Consider the following 18,607-nt stretch of genomic DNA (forward strand, 5'->3'; position numbering starts at 1 on the left):
TCATGTGGTTTGACCACACGCCTGCGGTCACGGTACATCCCATCCAATTAGAGTCAGACTTGTGATGACCATCCCTTCATATGGCCTCCTGCTCTCAGCATTCCCCTGAGAAGAGCAGCAGACAACCACCTAGCATTAAAAACTCACAAAGTCTTACACACTTGAATGTGGCACCAAAGGGCACCAGCACTCCGGTCCGCCCTCTCTTTTCTCAGCATCCCATAATATATACAGTAAACACATGTCCTGCCCTATACAGGAGCTGAAACCATGGCGACAGGGTCAGATACGAACCATGCTCCTGACAAAGATATGAAAGACGAGACGGATTCAATGTGCTTGTCAAGCAGGAAACGAGGAGCGAGGAGGAGGAGAGAAGGAGGAGAGCAGAGGAGGAGGTGGCCATTTTTTGCCTTTGTTTAGAAAAGCATCTATTGAGTGGCATTTGGTGTCATGCCAGATTCTCTCCTCCACAGATGGCCACAAAGTAAACTGGATTAGTCTCTAAGAGGCCTTTCTCCCATAACTGACAGCCAAGGAGAGCTGGAGACTTCAAACACATTCAGAGCGTTTCTACCTAAAGACCAGACGCTTATTCAAATGGAAATGCCTTTATCATCACTCTCTGCCGGCATCCATAGCTTTCTGACTGTATGTGCTGTACATGTGAATGGGGAACGCAGGATTAAAATGGTCAAGAGGCGGATTCAATGAGGAGCTCTCTCCAGGTTTTGTTCTGCCAAGACCTTTTGGGTCTTTAATCATTGTTTCTTTTAGTCTGCTACTAGACTGCTGCCCTCGGAGTGCTCATAAAATCTTGTGCTATTATTCATCTTAAACTCATTTAAACTGTTTAATGTGTGTCGGCAACATTTCTCCTTCTGGTGGTGTTTTGTCGACGGAGTGTTTGACTAGTTTCTATTTGTTTTACAGCTGTAAACACTGTATTATTTGGTTTAATCATGTTGTACTTAATCAGCAACTCTGAAAGGTTGAAAACACATTTGAAATGTCTCTTTTGACTCATTAGTAGTACAGAAGTTACATTTCTGTAATTTGAGTTTGAGTGTAATAGCTCTTGTATAGCTTCTATCTCATTCTTATGTATCTTATCATATAGGTTTTGTTTATTAGTTTGCCCATAGTTACTTATGTCATGTGCTGCTGAACACCCAAATTTCCCTTCTGGGGGATCATTTAAGAATTATCTTATCTTATTTGTAATACAACATCTCTGAATTATACTGCTGTGCAGAGGATCTCACCTTTTTTCTACATTAATGTTATTAACTGCATTATGCACACATGCTTATTTATCGCTGCTTATTTTTATAGTGTTTTTTTTCTTTTAGAAGTGCTCTTGTTTATTTTCTATTGCTCTTGTTTATAGTTTATTTATTCTCTTTGGCTTATAACCAGGACCCAAGCACCTAATTTCATGCCATCTCATGTGGAAATGTGTGCTGGTATGACAATAAAGATCCTTGAATCCTAATTCAACTCATTAGCCCTCAGTTATGATGTTATGCCCCATAAAGGAAGATAACGCTTTGAATTTTGCTGAGAATCTCTTTCTCTGTCAAATGTCGATATCTCAGACACTTCTGATAAAGGTTTGTGATAAAAGCATCACTGATATACTTGGATACACTTATACATAGGCTCTATTAGTAAATACTGTGACTGTAACTCAGAGTTAAATGCCGAGAATATTTGATTTATTACAGATTAATGGACTTAAGTGTTTAATGAAAACATTTTCTCTGAACAGCAGGGAGCCCCATTTCATCAAATCAATCCTCAACAAGAATGGTGTGTGTGTGTGTGTGTATTCCCCTTAAGAAGCCAGCTGCTGAGGCTCAGGGTAAAACGTGCTAACTGATAACAGGGACCCCCCAAAAACAGCATCACTCACACATCACACACCCGTCCCCCTCTCTAACCCACACACACACCTTAACCCCCCAAAACCTCCTGTTTATCCTGTTTACAGAACCCAGCTTCAAATCACCACCGTAAAAAAACACACACACACACACAGGCAACACATTCCCTTCTTCGACAGGTATTCAAGTTTGTTTGACTCAACATAAAATCCGTTGCACTCTCTATACTGTAAACTAGCTCGGCCACTTAACGCAGCGAGCATAGTTTTAACTCAACACTTTCCCTTTTTATGATCCACCGGCCGATACGTTTGGTGCTCTTGAGAATTTCTCCACATGTTGATTAATGTGTGTTTACATGGCACATTTTGAGCCTCTCATACAGGCCGGGATGTGATTGTGAACTACTGTTTATCTAAGCCCAGTGGAGGGAAACCTTTCATCTGCCCTGCCACCATAAAATAAAACTCAGCACCAGACTCAAACTGCTGGACAAACACAATAAACTCTAGATCACAAAGCGATCTCCACACAGAGATTCCAACAGGAAAGTCGGGGTCTGCCATTGCATTGGGAGATTTAGAAAATGATTAGTCTGTGTTTATTTGGGTTCATTTTTACATGGAGGGGCATTAAAGATGTTTATAATGTGGTTGCTTGGGTTTAGTTTAAGTGCTATGACACACCTGCTGATGAAAGATGATTATTGAAGTGGACAGAGGTGTGTAGTTTATACTCTTCAGTTCATATGGCTGAAAACCTGAGAGTGTATTATTCTATTGGGTTCTATTCTATTCTATTGAGAGATTCTAACGTCCCTGGTATTTTACTTCTAAGACTATTTTCACTACAAATGAGCAGAATCACAGCAGGAAAACGGAAGGTGTTGTCGGAGGGGAAAAAGCATTCGGATGTTTTTGTACTCTCATTAAAAACCCCATTAGTTCCTATTTAACCACATCCTCATTCCTGTTGTGATCAAGGTTTTGTTTTACAAGAGACAATCACATTTACAGTAAAAATAAAAAAGTTTATTGCACCTTATAACCTTTATTTGTGCAATGACTTGATTCAAATAGGAAGGTGTTGCATGTGTGGACCTGATGCAGACCTTCCGCCCAGACCAAACACTCGTCTGCTCTCCATCATGTCCCTCATCATGGCAGCCATTTGCGCAGGCTCGTCTATCAGGACTGGTCCAGAACAAAGACCTGGCACCCCAATTGCCTGTAACCCTATACAGAGACATGAAACGCTGACCTTCGACCTCACGTGTGATACAAGTGGCAGCGTTGTTCCGCAGGTCATCAGAAAACGTGCCAAACACATTCCCGGCCTCCATCGCAGCCGTGCTCCTGTGGCGTGTTAGCGCTGGAGCGGCCAAAACACTTCTGACATTTGTTTTTGTGTCTCAGTAAATACAACTCTCAGTACTGTGATGATAAGATTGACAAGGTTTAGGGTAGTTTGGGACTTTGGGGTTTATCTGAGCTAACTTGTAAATGTTAGTGTGTGCATGAAACATAATACAGACTTACTTTACGCTGCCAAACAGCCCATCATAGAAACGTTACATGCATGGCTGAAATCCAAACATTGTTGTATGTTGAAGGTGTGGAGCACAAAGACGGTTGATGGTTTAACTGCGTTTAATCAAACCTTATAAACCCACATCTGTTCCCAAGCCCTGCTTAAAAAAAACTATCGCTGTGGTCCCATAATCTAACACACAAATGGTTACATTAAAGGGTCAGCTCGTCCAAAATATGGAACAAAAACAATATATATAACAATACAGTATATAACACTGATTGAATCCAGGCATGTAAAAAGTTTGGATTTTAATTGTCTGGATTTATGTTTCCATTCCAACTTAATGGAAGTGAAGGGAATTTAGTTTGTGGCGTTTCCGACACTGAAAAATTACGTGTCACATTTTGCGCATGGAATAAATTCTATTCTTTTGCATCTAAAGAGGCTTTTTTTTCAGCGTGCAGGCAATTTTTCTATGAAATGAGAGCATTGATTTTAGCACTGCGACATCTTTTAAAAAGCTTGGATTCATGAACACAAACTCTTTCACGACTTCTTCAATAATCCAAACCATCAAGTGGTCTATGGATTCTCTAGAAAAACTGCGAAACTGTTAATCTGATAAGCAACAAAGCTGATGTATTATTTGAAATGTCATTTTTCAATTCCGGGGGCACCGAAAACAAAGATCCATTTACCTCCATCATTTCTTTTATCATTTCTTTTTTATTATTTACTTTAGAATGGCAGCAGGAATCTGATGCAGGTATCTCAAAAATCAATAAAACAAATAAAATCTATTGAATAGTATTATATTATTTGCACTATTAAAGCAGCACATGCAGCCACACAAAAAATAACCAAACTGTCCGTCTTTATGACTGTTTACTGTTCACTGTATTTTGTGCTGTTACTTGGGCCGTAAAACAATAAAAACGCATTGTCTGTGTCAATAAAAACTAAGTAAATTCCTCCAACGGTAATTTGATGTTTGTCTCTTGGCAGCTCTGTTTCATCTCCCCACTGTTAATGGCTGTTATACTGGATGACTTTCTGGCTAATAGTAAACACCCTCTCAGGTTTACAGCTTACAGCAGCGCGCAGACCTGCAAGTACTCTCTCAGCACACCGCCATGGTATGGGCCTGTAAACTGCAGGGGAGGAGTTCCAGTGTATGAATTGACAGGCACTCTTTAGCAGTGTATGGTTTTATTACTGGTGGTGGTGGTAGGGGGCTGCAGATGAGGGCGGGGGGAGGTTGAATCACCTCCAACAGCTCTGACAAGGAAGGCGTCAAGTCCTGGCATGAAGACCAGTTTCAGTTTACCAGCTGCTGGATTCAATGCAGCAGAACGGAGGGAAAGGACACATAAACATGCATAATTACATGCATGTTTCCAGACACACAAACATGTACGGACATGTACACACATGCATGCACTAAATTAAGTGCACGGCAGCATCTACACACACATCTGTGTCCTGTTACATTATTGCTCACCGTTTTAGTCCATTTTTTCCAGATGACGTTGGACGTTCTCCATCAGTCAGAATAAGTGCTTCAGAAACAAACTTACATTCGTCCCTGAAGACCTTTTTTTTTACTCCCCACCTGTCTATCCACCTCATTTTGCTGTCTCCAGTAGATATCATCTGAAATCAGATAATACTGTTTATCTAACACACCGAGATTTGGAAAAGAAAAAAACTAATAAGACTACACATATACCATATATACCATATCAGCCATTGAGGTGGGGAGCCAAAAGTCCCACTAACACAAGTCAGCTTTATCTGTCACTCAAAACTTAACTGGAAATGTTAAAGGAACATGTTTGGGAGCCTGTTTACTCTCTCACAGAGTTAGATGATAAAATTGATGGCAATAACATAATAACTGAGTGAATCACTTCAGTAAATGTTAGATCATAGATACTTGTAGATGCACTTTGTCTGTCTGGTTTGTTCATTATCTCAGGACAGCAGGAAATAAGAAGTTCATGTGAACAAATGGGAAAATATTAAAAGGAAAATACATGTTAAATTCATTTTGTTATTCTTAATGCCATACCATACAGTATACCCCATGCTTTTATAATTTGTCATTTATTTAGTTTTAATTCAATTTTAAAGCCATCATAGATCCACTTCTAAATATTTTCTTTTTTTATAGTCATTTAGTTATTTTGTTGGTTTAAGTTGAAAAAGAAATGTTTAAAAAAGGCACCTTGAATGTATTTGCAATTTATTATGTATGAAGATACAATTCCCTTTAAATGCTCTTAAAGATGTAGCATAAAAGGGCGGCAGAAGCACAGGACGGGTGTTCAGTGGAAGCTAAAACCATGATTGTGTGAAATGTGAGGTGTGGTTTCATTTACAGTTATTTCATAGGAATCTAATCAGATATACAGGTTTACACAAATTAACTGTACCAGGTTTCACCTTTCGATTTATTCTAAACCGCTCTTTTATTCTAATAACCCGTTTTTATGCATTATTTGGCAGCCAATCGTAGAGGCTTCCTTTCACAAATATCATTTTATTCTTCCAAGCCATTCACAATTAGTCTATATAATAAATCAACACAGCTTTCCCTGTCCCAGTTTAACTGTACAACCGTGAAGTGTAAACAGTCTAAATAGTTTCATCAAACAGTGAAAGTGACATCCAGAGGAGGCCAATAAAAACGTGAGTGAGGCATCATAGATGACAGCAGAGCCAGATGACAGAGAGGTATCAATTGGGGAAGACAGAGACAGAAGAGAGAGACACAGGCAGAGACAGAAAGAGAAAGAGAGAGAGAGGGGAGCAGTCTGTGGCCCTGTAAACAATAACACAACACTATACAAAAATATTAGTCATAACAGCAGGGAGCTTTGGCTCTGAAATTAGTCTGTGAGTGGACACGGTGGAAGCTGCATGTGCTCTGTGTGTGTGTGTGGCAGGTGGCAAGAAGAGACAAAGAAAAGGGCGACAAAGACAAAGGCGAAACTAACAGAGAAAGTGAGAAAATCTGGAAAATAGAGAGAAACGGGTGAAAAAAGAGAGAACGAAAGAGAGAATTCCCCTCAGACTTTCTCCTTGATTCCCAGCCAACACATTTACAGTGGAGGAAGTCTCTGCTGACTCGCTGCTGCTCCCTCCTTCTCCTTCTCTCCCCTCCTCTCACCTCCTCTCCTCTCATGCTGGGACCCCACCCCCCTCCCTCCTGAGAAAGTGGGACTCCCTCTCCCTCCCTCCCTCCCTCCCTTCCTCCCCACTCTCTCTCTCTCTCCCTCCCATCTGATTTAACACAGTGCAGAGCAGAGCTGGCGGTCACAGTTGTGCCCTGGATTGTAGCAGACAGAGTTAGACAGAGAGAGCAGCCCTCCTGCAGCCTGTGAGCCCTCCACCATGGATGTCAAACTGCTGGCACTGATGGCTCTGCTGGCCGTGGCCACACATGTACCAACCTCCAACGGTGAGTCTGGGAGACACACGGGCAGACTTCTTTTTAGTGAGGCAGAGAGAATGATGGTTTGAATGATTTTTGGTTGAAGGAATTTTGCTTCTTTCGTCTGAAAGACGGAGAAGGGGCTTTGTTGTTTGATGTTGAGGCTTCTATCATTTAGATTATTTGTAATCTAGGGTGTGTGGGAACTTTCTGAACATTTCTGGATTCAGTCTGCATTGGAAAATCAGGCAAATGCATTTGATATAGATGGTGATATAGAAGATTCCTTTGGCTTCGTGTGTGAAATTCTTTTTTCACTATCAAAAGCTTAATTTTTGGCATTGTTGGTGCTTCTTTGTCAGGTTTGAGTCCCCTGAATTTTGATGGTTGAAACTCTTTGATGCACTTGCTAAACTCCAGCACTTTAATTCACTGCTTTGATTTTGTTTTGTTCCACCTCATATTTTACCAGAGTAGACTTTTATTCCATAATTATCAATTCATATCTTTGGACTTTTACTTGCAAAAAAGACACATCTTGAAGATGTGAGGTCTTAGGTCTGAGCAATTCTGAATTATTATACTTTATAGGCCAAGATGATTCATTGCGAAAACAATCAGCACAGGAATCAGTAATGAAAATAATTGTTAATTCCAGCATCGAAGTTATTGGTATAGAACCATCTACATGATGACTGCAGCTTTTAATAGTCTTTTTTCAGCAATAACTTTACAAATTCTCCAATTAATTAAGTAATTTTTATTATTATGTAATTATTTTATTCACTATTATGGACAAAAATTCTCCACGTACGGCAGGAGGGGTGCAGTTTCCACAGTGACCCCACATTAGTCTCCCACATGTAAACCCTGGTAGGAGACAAGTCAGGGTGTTGAGCCTCCTGGCCTGTGTTTATGCTAAGCTTGTTGTTTCGGCCCCAGCAAGACCCCTCATTGCATATTAAAGAGTTAGGTCTAAATGTGTGTATTTGTCTTTTCCCTTTGCTTTCTTTTAATTAGTTTCTAATTAGGGATAAACAATGCGGTGGTGATAGCGGAGGACGCTCGCTTCTGGCCCCAGTGCTGCGTGCTGCATAATGATCCCTTAGTTAGCATGAGAAAAGACCCTGAATGGGTGTGAATCATTAGGCTGATATTACTGAGGATTTAGCCATTTGTGGCAGGACATTTGGTGTCACATTATAAACATGCATATCAATAGGAATATGTTGAACCCCAGAACAAAGGTCTGTTAGTTACACATGATGCACTTGACTTAGTTCACTTGTGTGTTTATCTGGGCAGGAAATGGCTGATACAAAGAATGAGTTGTTGCAAAATATCTGAAAAATCAGATATCAGCATCTGCTGTGTGACCTTGTATGATTTTTGAGTGCAGCCTAAATTAAGCATTTTTCTTTCAAAGCATTTCGCAAGTGATATTTGGAGTAGAGCACTCTACAACATTGAGGCTGTAAGGGTGGACTCCGGATTTAAAGTTTTACCGCAGAGTGTTTCTCTTCATCTTTTTACTAACACTTTTACAACCATCATCATTTTCTTTGGAAAACCTGTAAACTGTATTTCAAATAAGTAGAAAACTACAATCAGCTTGTAATTGCCAGTGCTGGGAGTTATTAATGTGCATCTGTGATCCTCTGGGCCCCCAAAAGCCTCCATGGAGGCAGTGGGGTGATTTGTAATCATTTTAAGAATGTACTCGAGGTGATTTCCACAGAGGCTGTCGATGCCGTCTGAGTGCTCTTTCATAAAAGAGGCAAATATTGGAAATTGAGTGTCGAGGACCCTTCTCCATTAGAGTGGCCGGGCTGAATGCTGTGGGAGTGAAAAGCTGAAATTCTGCATGTGTGTGTGTGTGTGACACTGGTTAAAAAGGGCTAATCTCTTTTTAATGAACATGTTGTTCAGAGCAATAGCAGGTAAACTCATACGTTCCCATGCTTTGTAAAGTCTTGTTACAGTACATTAAACATGCTTTTAATTTGTCCACTGAGGGAAGTGATGCGTTTAATCAAAACTGAAATCAAGTAGAAGCTTCTGTGTTTGAATTTAGATTTTAATTGAAGTTGATATAAATATATAAATCCTCACATGAACCAAAATGACCCCTTCTCTGCTCACGTTGTTTCGCTCACACTAACATGAAACAAGGCTTATATGAAGATCTGTACAACTTATTCTTGAAACAAGCAAATAAAGTGGATTTTTAATAAAACTGTTGACTGTATGTGCTGAACAGCTGAAATTACGTGTTTTTTTCCACAACTCAGAGTGTCCTATGAATGTACTTGTTTTTAACTGCACAAGTTCCTGTCTTGTTGTTTTATCACTTCTTCTTACACTAAGAGGAATGCTGATTTGTAATTTTCCTTGTTGTGTATTTGCAGCAAAGCCCATCAGTCTGGTAGAGCGGTGCTGGTGTCGTTCCACCCTCAACACTGTTCCTCAGCGCTCCATCAAAGAACTCAAGTTCCTCCACACACCCAACTGCCCTTTCCAAGTCATGTAAGTCGATGAGTGTTAAATGTTAATGTATTTCCTGATGTGAATGTTTTATAATCTTGGTGTATTCAGGTGAAATGTAATGACCGGGTTGGTCAGAGTCATGAGTGAAGTCTGGTATTCTGCAGTCCTTTGGCATATTTTCTAGAAGTGTAGAGGGCAACACGCGCACCACTTGCTAAATCTCCTTTGCGGTTCAGGGAATAAAAAATCCCCAAAAAACATTCCAAAGAAAAAATCAATTTCCACACACACACACACACTTTCTAGATGTACCAGAACATCCTGCCACAAAAATACCTGCTCCCCTTAAGTTAAAGGTTAAGGCACCTGATAGCAGAACACTGAAACACCCTGAAGCATCATGTGTGGAAATCAGGTGTCGAATTTTATTTATCCTCCAGGAGGAGAAGTAAAGTAAAGAGAAGGCTTTAATGTGACATTATAATAATAATAAAAATTCCACCTGGTGGCACTAAACATTTTTATTGAATAAACACTGCAACTGACGTCAAGCTGATCTCATCGTATCTGCTGCACTAGAACATCAAATGTTATTTTAGTAGCATTGGAGGGAATCTTTAGGAATGCAATAAGTGGGGACACAACAAGTGATTAATAAAATAATTACAAATAAAGGAATACTAAATGGGTACATGTAGGAGTATTTATTCATGCATTTGCTACAAAAATCCCTAAACTAGAGAAATATTCTTAAATCTTCATTAAATGACAACTAGATTATTTCTACATATATGAAATAATGCCATTATTGTCTTTGGCCTTGTGAAATGAATTACCTTATGTTACAGGCCCGGTGCGTCATTATCTTTAACTTTCATGTGTTAACCTGTCACCATTATTTGGTGTATAAGATAAAAATATAACAATACACATGTTATCTAAATACAGTGTAGATAGCTCGAGAGCGGGTGTGTGAGGTATGTTTAAGTTGGTGTTAATATCCTTCTATTCTTTCCCTAATAAGAGGCCTGAGTTTAAAACAACACGATCCACTCAGAAAGAGGAAAGCGTGACGGCCGGAGCTCTAGGGGACCATTTATGTTTTTCAAAGGAAGCAATAATTAAGGGTCAAAGTGATTACCTTTGTATTTCTGCTGACCTCCTGTGTTGTCTACTTTTTTTTATTTCCTCAAACTACCCGGCAACATTGAGTATAATGTCAGTGGTCTGGAACACATTAACTAAAAAGCCTCATTCGTTTGTTCGCGATAGAGAAAGGGATGGCAGAAGCCTCACAGCCAAAAGGCTAAAAGGCTGTGGGGCTTCTGCCAAAAAGAGAAGGCGAGAGGGGGGCTGGTGATGGGGTGAGCGAATGGCAAAAGGTCAGAGAGGATACACGGCGCTCTGGCCGGGCCACAAACTCCCTTTAACCTCCCTCCAGAAAACTGCCAGAGGAGTCAAGAAGTCATTCAGAGCGGGAGCCCGCAGAGCTGCCCCGATATCTCTATTGAGGCGGATAAAAGAAGGCCAGTAACACTACACCCTCTCTCCCCCTATTTCCCACCGTGTGCCCTCATCCCGCCCCCCCACCCGTCCCAGCATGCTGTTGGTATTAACTTGCTGTGAAGTAATTACTACCTGCTGTTTGTGGAACTCCGGCCCTCAAATTCCAGCCAAGTCAATTAGGGTTTAGGCTCTCAGTTGGTCACCCAGACAAGCAGACAGATAAACAGGATGAGGGGAGACACATCAAAACAGCACAGAGCTCCCAAGCGGATGAGCCGGCCACCCCTAATAAAATAAAAAAGGAGGGGAAGAAGAGGACATCCCTGGAGGAAAAGCAAACACAGATCCAGTTACTGAGCTGTGTGGCCTCCTGACTCACATGTTAGTTTGAGGGATTTGGGGCTGATGCTTGGACTGATGCTCCTGAACTGCTCTCTTAAGTTTGGGGGCCATTTGCTCATTTGCTCACGTGTGCGCATCTAAATGGGGTGAGGAATAGGGGAGGTGGCATATTAAATAGTTAGCAGGGGTGGAGGAGAGGGTGTGGGTGGGGGGGGGTTCTACTCGAATCCGAAAGCAGTGAAGAGGGAGCAGTGTGGAGGCAAAGAGGAATGTGTTTAATTTGCAGAGTCGTGTGATGGAGCGATGGAGGGAGGAGAGCAAGGAGAAGTGAGGCGAGACACCTCTTGAGTTGTTAACTCTCATACACGACCTTTTGCCACCGAGGTGTGAGATCCACATGTTTAGAGGGGGCGAAACCCCGCCGCCTGCCCCCGCTGTTCGTCCCAACAGATCTGAGAACCACCCAGCAGTGTCCGATGACGGAACAAATCCTCTCCTAAATATTTGGCTCAGGCCGACATCACTCGCAAGAACACACACTCTGTGTGACCATAGAGCTGTTCATCATGACGTGGGATCACTCCGACGTCCCTGCAGCTCCTGCTCCAGTGTCACACACTGCAAACACTGATGAGTAGACACAATCGAGCAACATCTGAGCTGAAATGAAGTGAAATCCAATTATTCTCCAAGGATAGAGGAGAATTTGGTTTAAATTAAAATCACATTGTCCAAAGAAATAAGGCTGTTATAGTCTCCTGAAATAAGCTGTAAAAATGTGATCACTTGTGCACAACTATGAAATTTGTCATACAAAACTGTAAGGAGTAAAAAAAAGGTGCTCATTTATTTGACCTTCATTTAATCAGGAAAGACTCACTGAGTGTCGTGGACATCAGTAACAGATGAATACAAATCTCACCCAAAATCTGAATTAAAGAGAAATGCAAATATTCAATCACAAAAAATGTTTGAATGCAACTACAGCAGGATTTCATCCAATAAACAATCTAAAAATGCACCTTAAAGCAACAAAATAGTGAGAGAACTTGAGCAGCAGTCAATTCAGTAGAGACCCAATAGAAAAGTCTTCCACGCTCATTAAACACTTTGTTTTAAATGTATCTAAAACAAATCTGTTGATATTTTAGCTTTAGCGGTTGTACGTCAACGTCTTCAACAAAGACTAAAAAATGCTCTCTTCAGTGTGTGATACTCTACATCAAATGTTTTGTGTGCAGCGCAGAAGCAGCTTTACAAGCCTACAGTGCGGTGTGAGCGCCGGTGTGAGCCTCCCGTCCAGCTGTCCCTGACTGGAAACAGAGAGCTGTGATTTTTCACCGCCTACCGTAGAGTGACAGCTTGTTATGAGCAGGAATCCTCTGGTTTTTAGTTCGGGTGTGTTGTGGGATGTGCTGAGGTTTTTAGAGCTTAGCTGAGGTGTTTCTGAGCCCGGCTTTCATAAACCCTATCAGATATTATCCTGACATATTGTGCTCATTTCAACATCGAGGGTCGGGCCGTAAATAAACCAGATATTTTTATTTCATGTTATGAGCTAACAAAGGAATTATGGTTCCTTTTTTGGTTAAAAATAATGCAGGCTAGCTGATGTTAAATCAAGCAGCACCGGTGTGATTTTTTTAAACTCCCGACATTAAGGTGACGCCTTGTTGGAAGAAGTAATCCTCTGGGTTTAAGTGGGATGTGTTGTAAGATGTTCTGGGGTTCTTGGAGATTAAGTTGAGCTCGGGCTTGTTGAAGTAGGCTTTCATGAAAAGTAAATGATTCTGTGATTGATTAAAAAAGCTTAAGTTAAGGGTATATCTTTAGAACATTATCTCTTCAGTTCAAACAATATCACCTCCCAAACATATACAGCGTAACAATCTTTATAGTGCTTTGGGGAATTATAAACGTAACTTATGGCGCCTTTAGGTTTAGAGGACCATCCCAGTTGTTTGTGTGTACATTGTACATGTCTGCCCACCATTATCCAAATTAGTGGCTAGAGTGTTTTTTTTAGTTAATTTTCCTAGATGCAAAGAGCCATTCTTTTCCATTAATTCCAGCACATTACGCGTCAACTTGCAGAGAAAGCTTGTTTTAGAACGGTAATCTATCACAGAGAACAATTTGTCATCTTACTTTTGAGCCAGTGTTTATTGTTGCTATAGGTCTTGCAAATATCATGTTGGTGAATTCAAGGATGCTCTGCTATCTGATAGGTGGTTTCAAAAATGTTCCCACACAGCCGTAATGTAGCGTAATGATACAACAGACTGAAGGTGATGGATGGTTCGCTGTGATTAATCACTATCAAGCACGTTCCAAGTTTCTACAAGTGGATTCATAATGTTCCGACATGAACAGACACTGCTGGTTCTCTGGAAGTTGGGAAATCACCTTACAGTATGTTTTGGAAGAGAGATTCTCACACTGTGAGAGAGCTGTGGGAGAGCAGAGGGATGGAGTCAGGCAATCATGGCGTGTGAGTTGAAAGGCAAAACTTTCAGTGGCTGTGAGTTGTGTCAAAATTCGTACTCCATCTTGAAACCCCCAGACATGATCTACACATTTTTGGATTCGATGTGACTTACATCACGATTAAACATCCATAAATCCACGTAGGAATCAAGGAAAAAAAGACAATTGTGATAACTGAGAATGATCAAATTTAAATCTTTGTGTAATTGTCTGATAGTTGTCTTCACATCCATGGGTGCTTTGCAAACAGGAACAGCTAATAGCTAATTCAGCATACTTTTAGTAAAATATAAATCAATATTCAGCCTAAAAAAAACAAGATGAACAATCTGAACAGCTCAGTCACTGAATCCATAGTAATATTATCTTTTTACATTTCCAAAAGCATCATGGGAACAGCAGTTCCAAAACTTGTTGCTCCATCAATAATGGTCTGACATTACAGCATTGGGGGGCTCAGTTGTCTCAACTTTGTCTGGCGGGGAAACATTTGAAAAAGCCTGCTTTGGAACCTACTGATTTAAGATAATACACTTTCTTTATATAGCACCTTTAAATGGTAGCTACTAAGCTAAACAAGCTAAATCTATTTAAAGACAAACTGGTTGCTAATTTGAGAAAATGCCTGAAATGGAAACAAAGAGAACCAACGAAGGAACTTGAATGAGCTTCTTCAAGGATCCATGTTAATTACAATGCCAGTCACATTTACTTGAGGTTACCGAGAGGTCTTGTTACAGTTTGGTTTGACTACACAGCTAATAAAGTAGATACAATCTCTGACTGTACGCCATTGCCGGATGTTGGGCTACAAAGGAAGCCAAGAGGTGAAAATATTCTCCAGTTCACGTCCTTGAACCTGATTTATTACAAGTGAGTTTGGATTAGACTGAAGTACTTTTGCCTCCCCTACATCCCTGCTCCTCCTGCTTCATGTGAGCAACAGTGAACGTTCAGAAATAAGAAAGAAAATACAAGTCTGCATTTTGGCACATTGTACCAGATGTACCTAAAATGTGGCATCTAATCTCTTAAACTTTTTTCTCCCCTAGTGCCAAGCTGAAGAGCAACAGGGAAGTCTGCATCAACCCGGAGACCAAGTGGCTGCAGCAGTACTTAAAGAACGCCATTAACAAGTAAGAAAAAAAAAAAATTCTCCTGCTCTTCAACCTCTCTGTGCAAACACAAGCATCGCTGACCGACACAGAAATGAAATACAGCTCTCCTCTGCACTGAGTTTAGATGTTACCAAGAAGAAATAAACCACCATCAAAAATGGCCATTTCTCAAATTCGTGCTGACAGTTTCTCTCTGAAATCACTGACGTGGTTGATGTAAGCAGCAGAGTTATTACCTGTGAAATAATTAGCATCAAGTAAGGATGGTGATAAATCTGTTACTGATATGTATACTTCCTTCTTTCTCATAAGCATGAGTCTGCAGCCAAGACTGCACAAGAATTGAATATTCATCATTTTTACCCTCTCAGCTCGCCCACAGCAGGCTGTTTAATGCACAGTATCATATGTTTATTGTATTTTCGACATGATTAGAGGCTTTTTTCCACATAATTTTCATCACTAATTGCACATCAGCGACAGAGTTGTACCGGTCGGGGAGCAGCATTGTGGGTGAAAACTATTCATAGTAAAAACTGGAGCAGCTCATTCACTTTTTAATGAGCTAAGCAGTTAAAATGTGTGCATTCCTCATAAAAAAAAATTTCCCACCATGTCTGGTGGTGATTATCACCAGGCTGCACGTCTGCCTTCTTAAAACACCATAAACACTTAAAGTACAATGTGAAAACAAACAATAAATTAATTTCTCAGGATTTACGAGATATTGTTTGTTGTGTTAGTGAGGGATCTCTGCGAGTACAGATTTATTTTCTTATCCTATCCTGGGAGTTATCACAGTTCACTGAAGCTGGCATGTGGCACAGTAGCACATAGTCAGAATATGCTGTCCACTGTCTGTGTCTCAGTGTGTGCTGTATGTACAAAGTTGTATGTGATTCATGTGTTCCAGCGGCCTTGTTTTCAGCTTTTCCACCAGGTATCTTGAGCCTATTCAGTAAAAATGTAAAAATGACCAAAACTACAGTTTTACAAGGTGGACTTTGTGCAAGGTTCAGCGTGGGAACATAGTGAAGTGTGTTTGCACTTTACAGGTGCTCATGATAGGAGGCACGAATGAATGGAGTGACAGTAACTTTAAACTCCATCTGTTCACACCAAAGTCCTCTGTTAGATATAAGAGAAAAGATCAAAATCACATGGTGTACACATAAGCAATAACATGCGCATACAAGTGTGCGTGTGTGTAAAGGCTATGTCGAAATGCAGTCTCCTGTCTCCAGGAATCACCACCTGAATTTGTCTTTTTTATGGAGGGGGGGATTTTTTTTTTTCCATGGCTGCTCTTCGTCAACTTCACCCTTTTTCAGGCTCAGTTACGGTTACACATAAATTACATCTATAAACTAAAGGACCATGTTCACCCATCAAAACTGTGCGCCAACACCTGAGGCCCCTAACATGTCCATGACCGGACTGTTAAGGAGAAAATGAGTGGAAATATTAGGATCATAAGAGTTAGTTGGATAATTAAATGTTAAAATTTGGTTAAACTATTATTAATCAATAATTTCTTGGATACATTTTCACATCTGGCCCAGCAAAGAAAATGACAATCCTCTTTTCTTCTCTCGCTCTTTTTAGTCTAATGACCAACCAATCTGTCTGAATCTCTCTCCAGGGTGAAGAAATCCAGAAGACGCAACAACAAGAAAAACTAAACACAAGGGAAGACGTGAATGCCGTCTGCAGGTCGAGCCTGTATACCTCCCTGTCACTGCTATGGATGTATGTAAACACGCTGTATGTACCTGTCCACTGTTCTGGACCTCTTTGAGAACCAGCACTTCACCGCCAAACCGTGCCGTCCCCAGCACCGCCGCCGATCCCACTGGACACCCACGGTCCCCTCCAACTCTCCATGTTAGCACCAAGTGCAATTATACCTTTGAGCGACCCAACGCATGCTGATGTCACATTTGTGTGTGAGTGCTGGATGATTGGCGCGAGAGCAAGAGTGTGTGTGTCTTTGTGTGTGTGTGTGTGACTTTGAATGTGCTTCTCATCTGACTGCATGTCTGTATATAGTATTTTCTGACTTCACACAGCTATTAAGGAATAATTTGGACTTTCTGTGTCACACACAAGGTTTTGTGGGTAATGCTACCTTCACTTCCTGTCAGATTAACTCTAAACACAAGCTGAAACATTCACCTAAGACTTCTTGGAGGACTTTTTTGGTCATTTCTGTCTAAATAGCCCAAATGTGGCTTGGCAAAAAGTTTATCATTCACAAACAGAAAAGATTTTTTTTATATATTTACAGCAATTACACCTACTTAAACAGTTTTTGAAAAGAGTGAACTCAGATTCATTAAAAAAAATATGTTTGGGATGGTGTAACAGACTTTAATGTGAATTTCTTATGATGTGAGGTGACTGTGGCATTAGCCCAGGACTGAGGGGTCATGGAACAGACACACACAGAGAGAGGCCGGCCAATGGGGTCACACAGCAGCAGCGACCAATCAGGACAGGCCGTGCTACAACATTTTCTTAAATAACTTTCCTGCGTCATCAGGAACAAAACTGATGGAAGCTCACACACACTGCTAAGAAACGCGCACTGATCTTATGGTGCTATATGTTCATTATAAGGGGTCAAAGCCATTGACATACTTATATTTCACTTTTTATTTTATGCAAGATTTAAGATGGGATGTTGTGACTTCTATGTCTTATATGGGACACAATTATGTTTTGAGCTGTCACAAAATATTTAAAGCGCTGATATGAAATATGAAATGGAAAGTTGATACTAAGGCCAGACTGTACTGATGAATACTATAAAGAGGTGGAATAAAACACTTATGCAGCTTTTTTATTGATTGAACATATCAGTTAAACAGAGACCAAATATGTATACAGTAAAACATGCAACATGAAGAAAGGCAGGACTATCTATTTCATTTATTGTTAGAAAAAGTTAGAGATAAAGATAATTCCTCATTTTTCTACTCCTCATTAAAGGAGATAAGTCAATGTGTGTCTCGACAACAGAGTAATTCAACTGCAGTATTTTCATACCAACACCTGTCCTCGGTAGGAATGAAAAGCTAATAAAGGATCACATAAAAGAGCTGAATGATAAATGTCACAAAGGGAATGTTCACGGTGGCAAAAAAAAAAGTTTCTGATTATACCTTTTTATATATTTGAGCCACTTTATTATCAGATGTCTTTTAAATGTAATTGTTTTATTTTTATATTGTGTATAATCTTACTAAATGCTTTTTTAATGCAATGTACAGTAGGCAGTAGCTACTAAATGAAGGCTAGTCTATAAAATGCAAGAAACAGTATTAAAGTTCTTTTTTTAAGGGTTCATACAATATTTCACATATATGTAATGTTTGCAAATATGTTAAACACAGTATGCAACACATTCCTTTTCCAAAGGAATAAAACACACTATTTTTGATCATGTCTTACAATGTGGATAAAAAAAAAAAAAAAATCAGCCAAACAAAACAAATATCGTCTTCTTGATTTGCTGCTCTCTCCGTACTGTTTTCTAATCAACCAATCTGAGATGTAACAAATGTGAAACTGAATAAAAAGTCCAACACACAGTGATTGTAAACAAAAGCTGCTGTCATTGTGTTACATGGGTCAGGGAAATATTCGGCTCGGCCCACCAGCCATCCCTGTCGAACGCCTGATTTGATTTTTTTCATACTTTAAATGAGGTTGATGTACGATGTGTCAATAGAGCCACTGAGTCAAAACAGAACAAAGCCTTTGAGTTGAGATCCAAACGACCAACATGTGCTTTCAATCTGGACACTCCC

The 18,607-nt window shown here is 40.2% G+C and overlaps 1 protein-coding gene across 1 annotated transcript; it reads left to right on the forward strand.

Annotated features, from left to right (window-relative positions):
* Positions 1-6,755: 6,755 nt before the first annotated feature.
* cxcl12b (chemokine (C-X-C motif) ligand 12b (stromal cell-derived factor 1)) lies at positions 6,756-18,104 on the forward strand. The gene is made up of 4 exons (XM_070828032.1): positions 6,756-6,882; positions 9,264-9,381; positions 14,730-14,813; positions 16,438-18,104. Exons 1-4 carry the CDS (start codon positions 6,816-6,818, stop codon positions 16,475-16,477), a joined length of 309 nt encoding a protein of 102 aa, XP_070684133.1. The 5' UTR covers positions 6,756-6,815; the 3' UTR covers positions 16,478-18,104.
* The last annotated feature ends 503 nt before the right edge of the window (positions 18,105-18,607 follow it).

This window comes from Pempheris klunzingeri, chromosome 3 (assembly GCF_042242105.1).
Source record: "Pempheris klunzingeri isolate RE-2024b chromosome 3, fPemKlu1.hap1, whole genome shotgun sequence".
NCBI lineage: Eukaryota > Metazoa > Chordata > Actinopteri > Acropomatiformes > Pempheridae > Pempheris > Pempheris klunzingeri.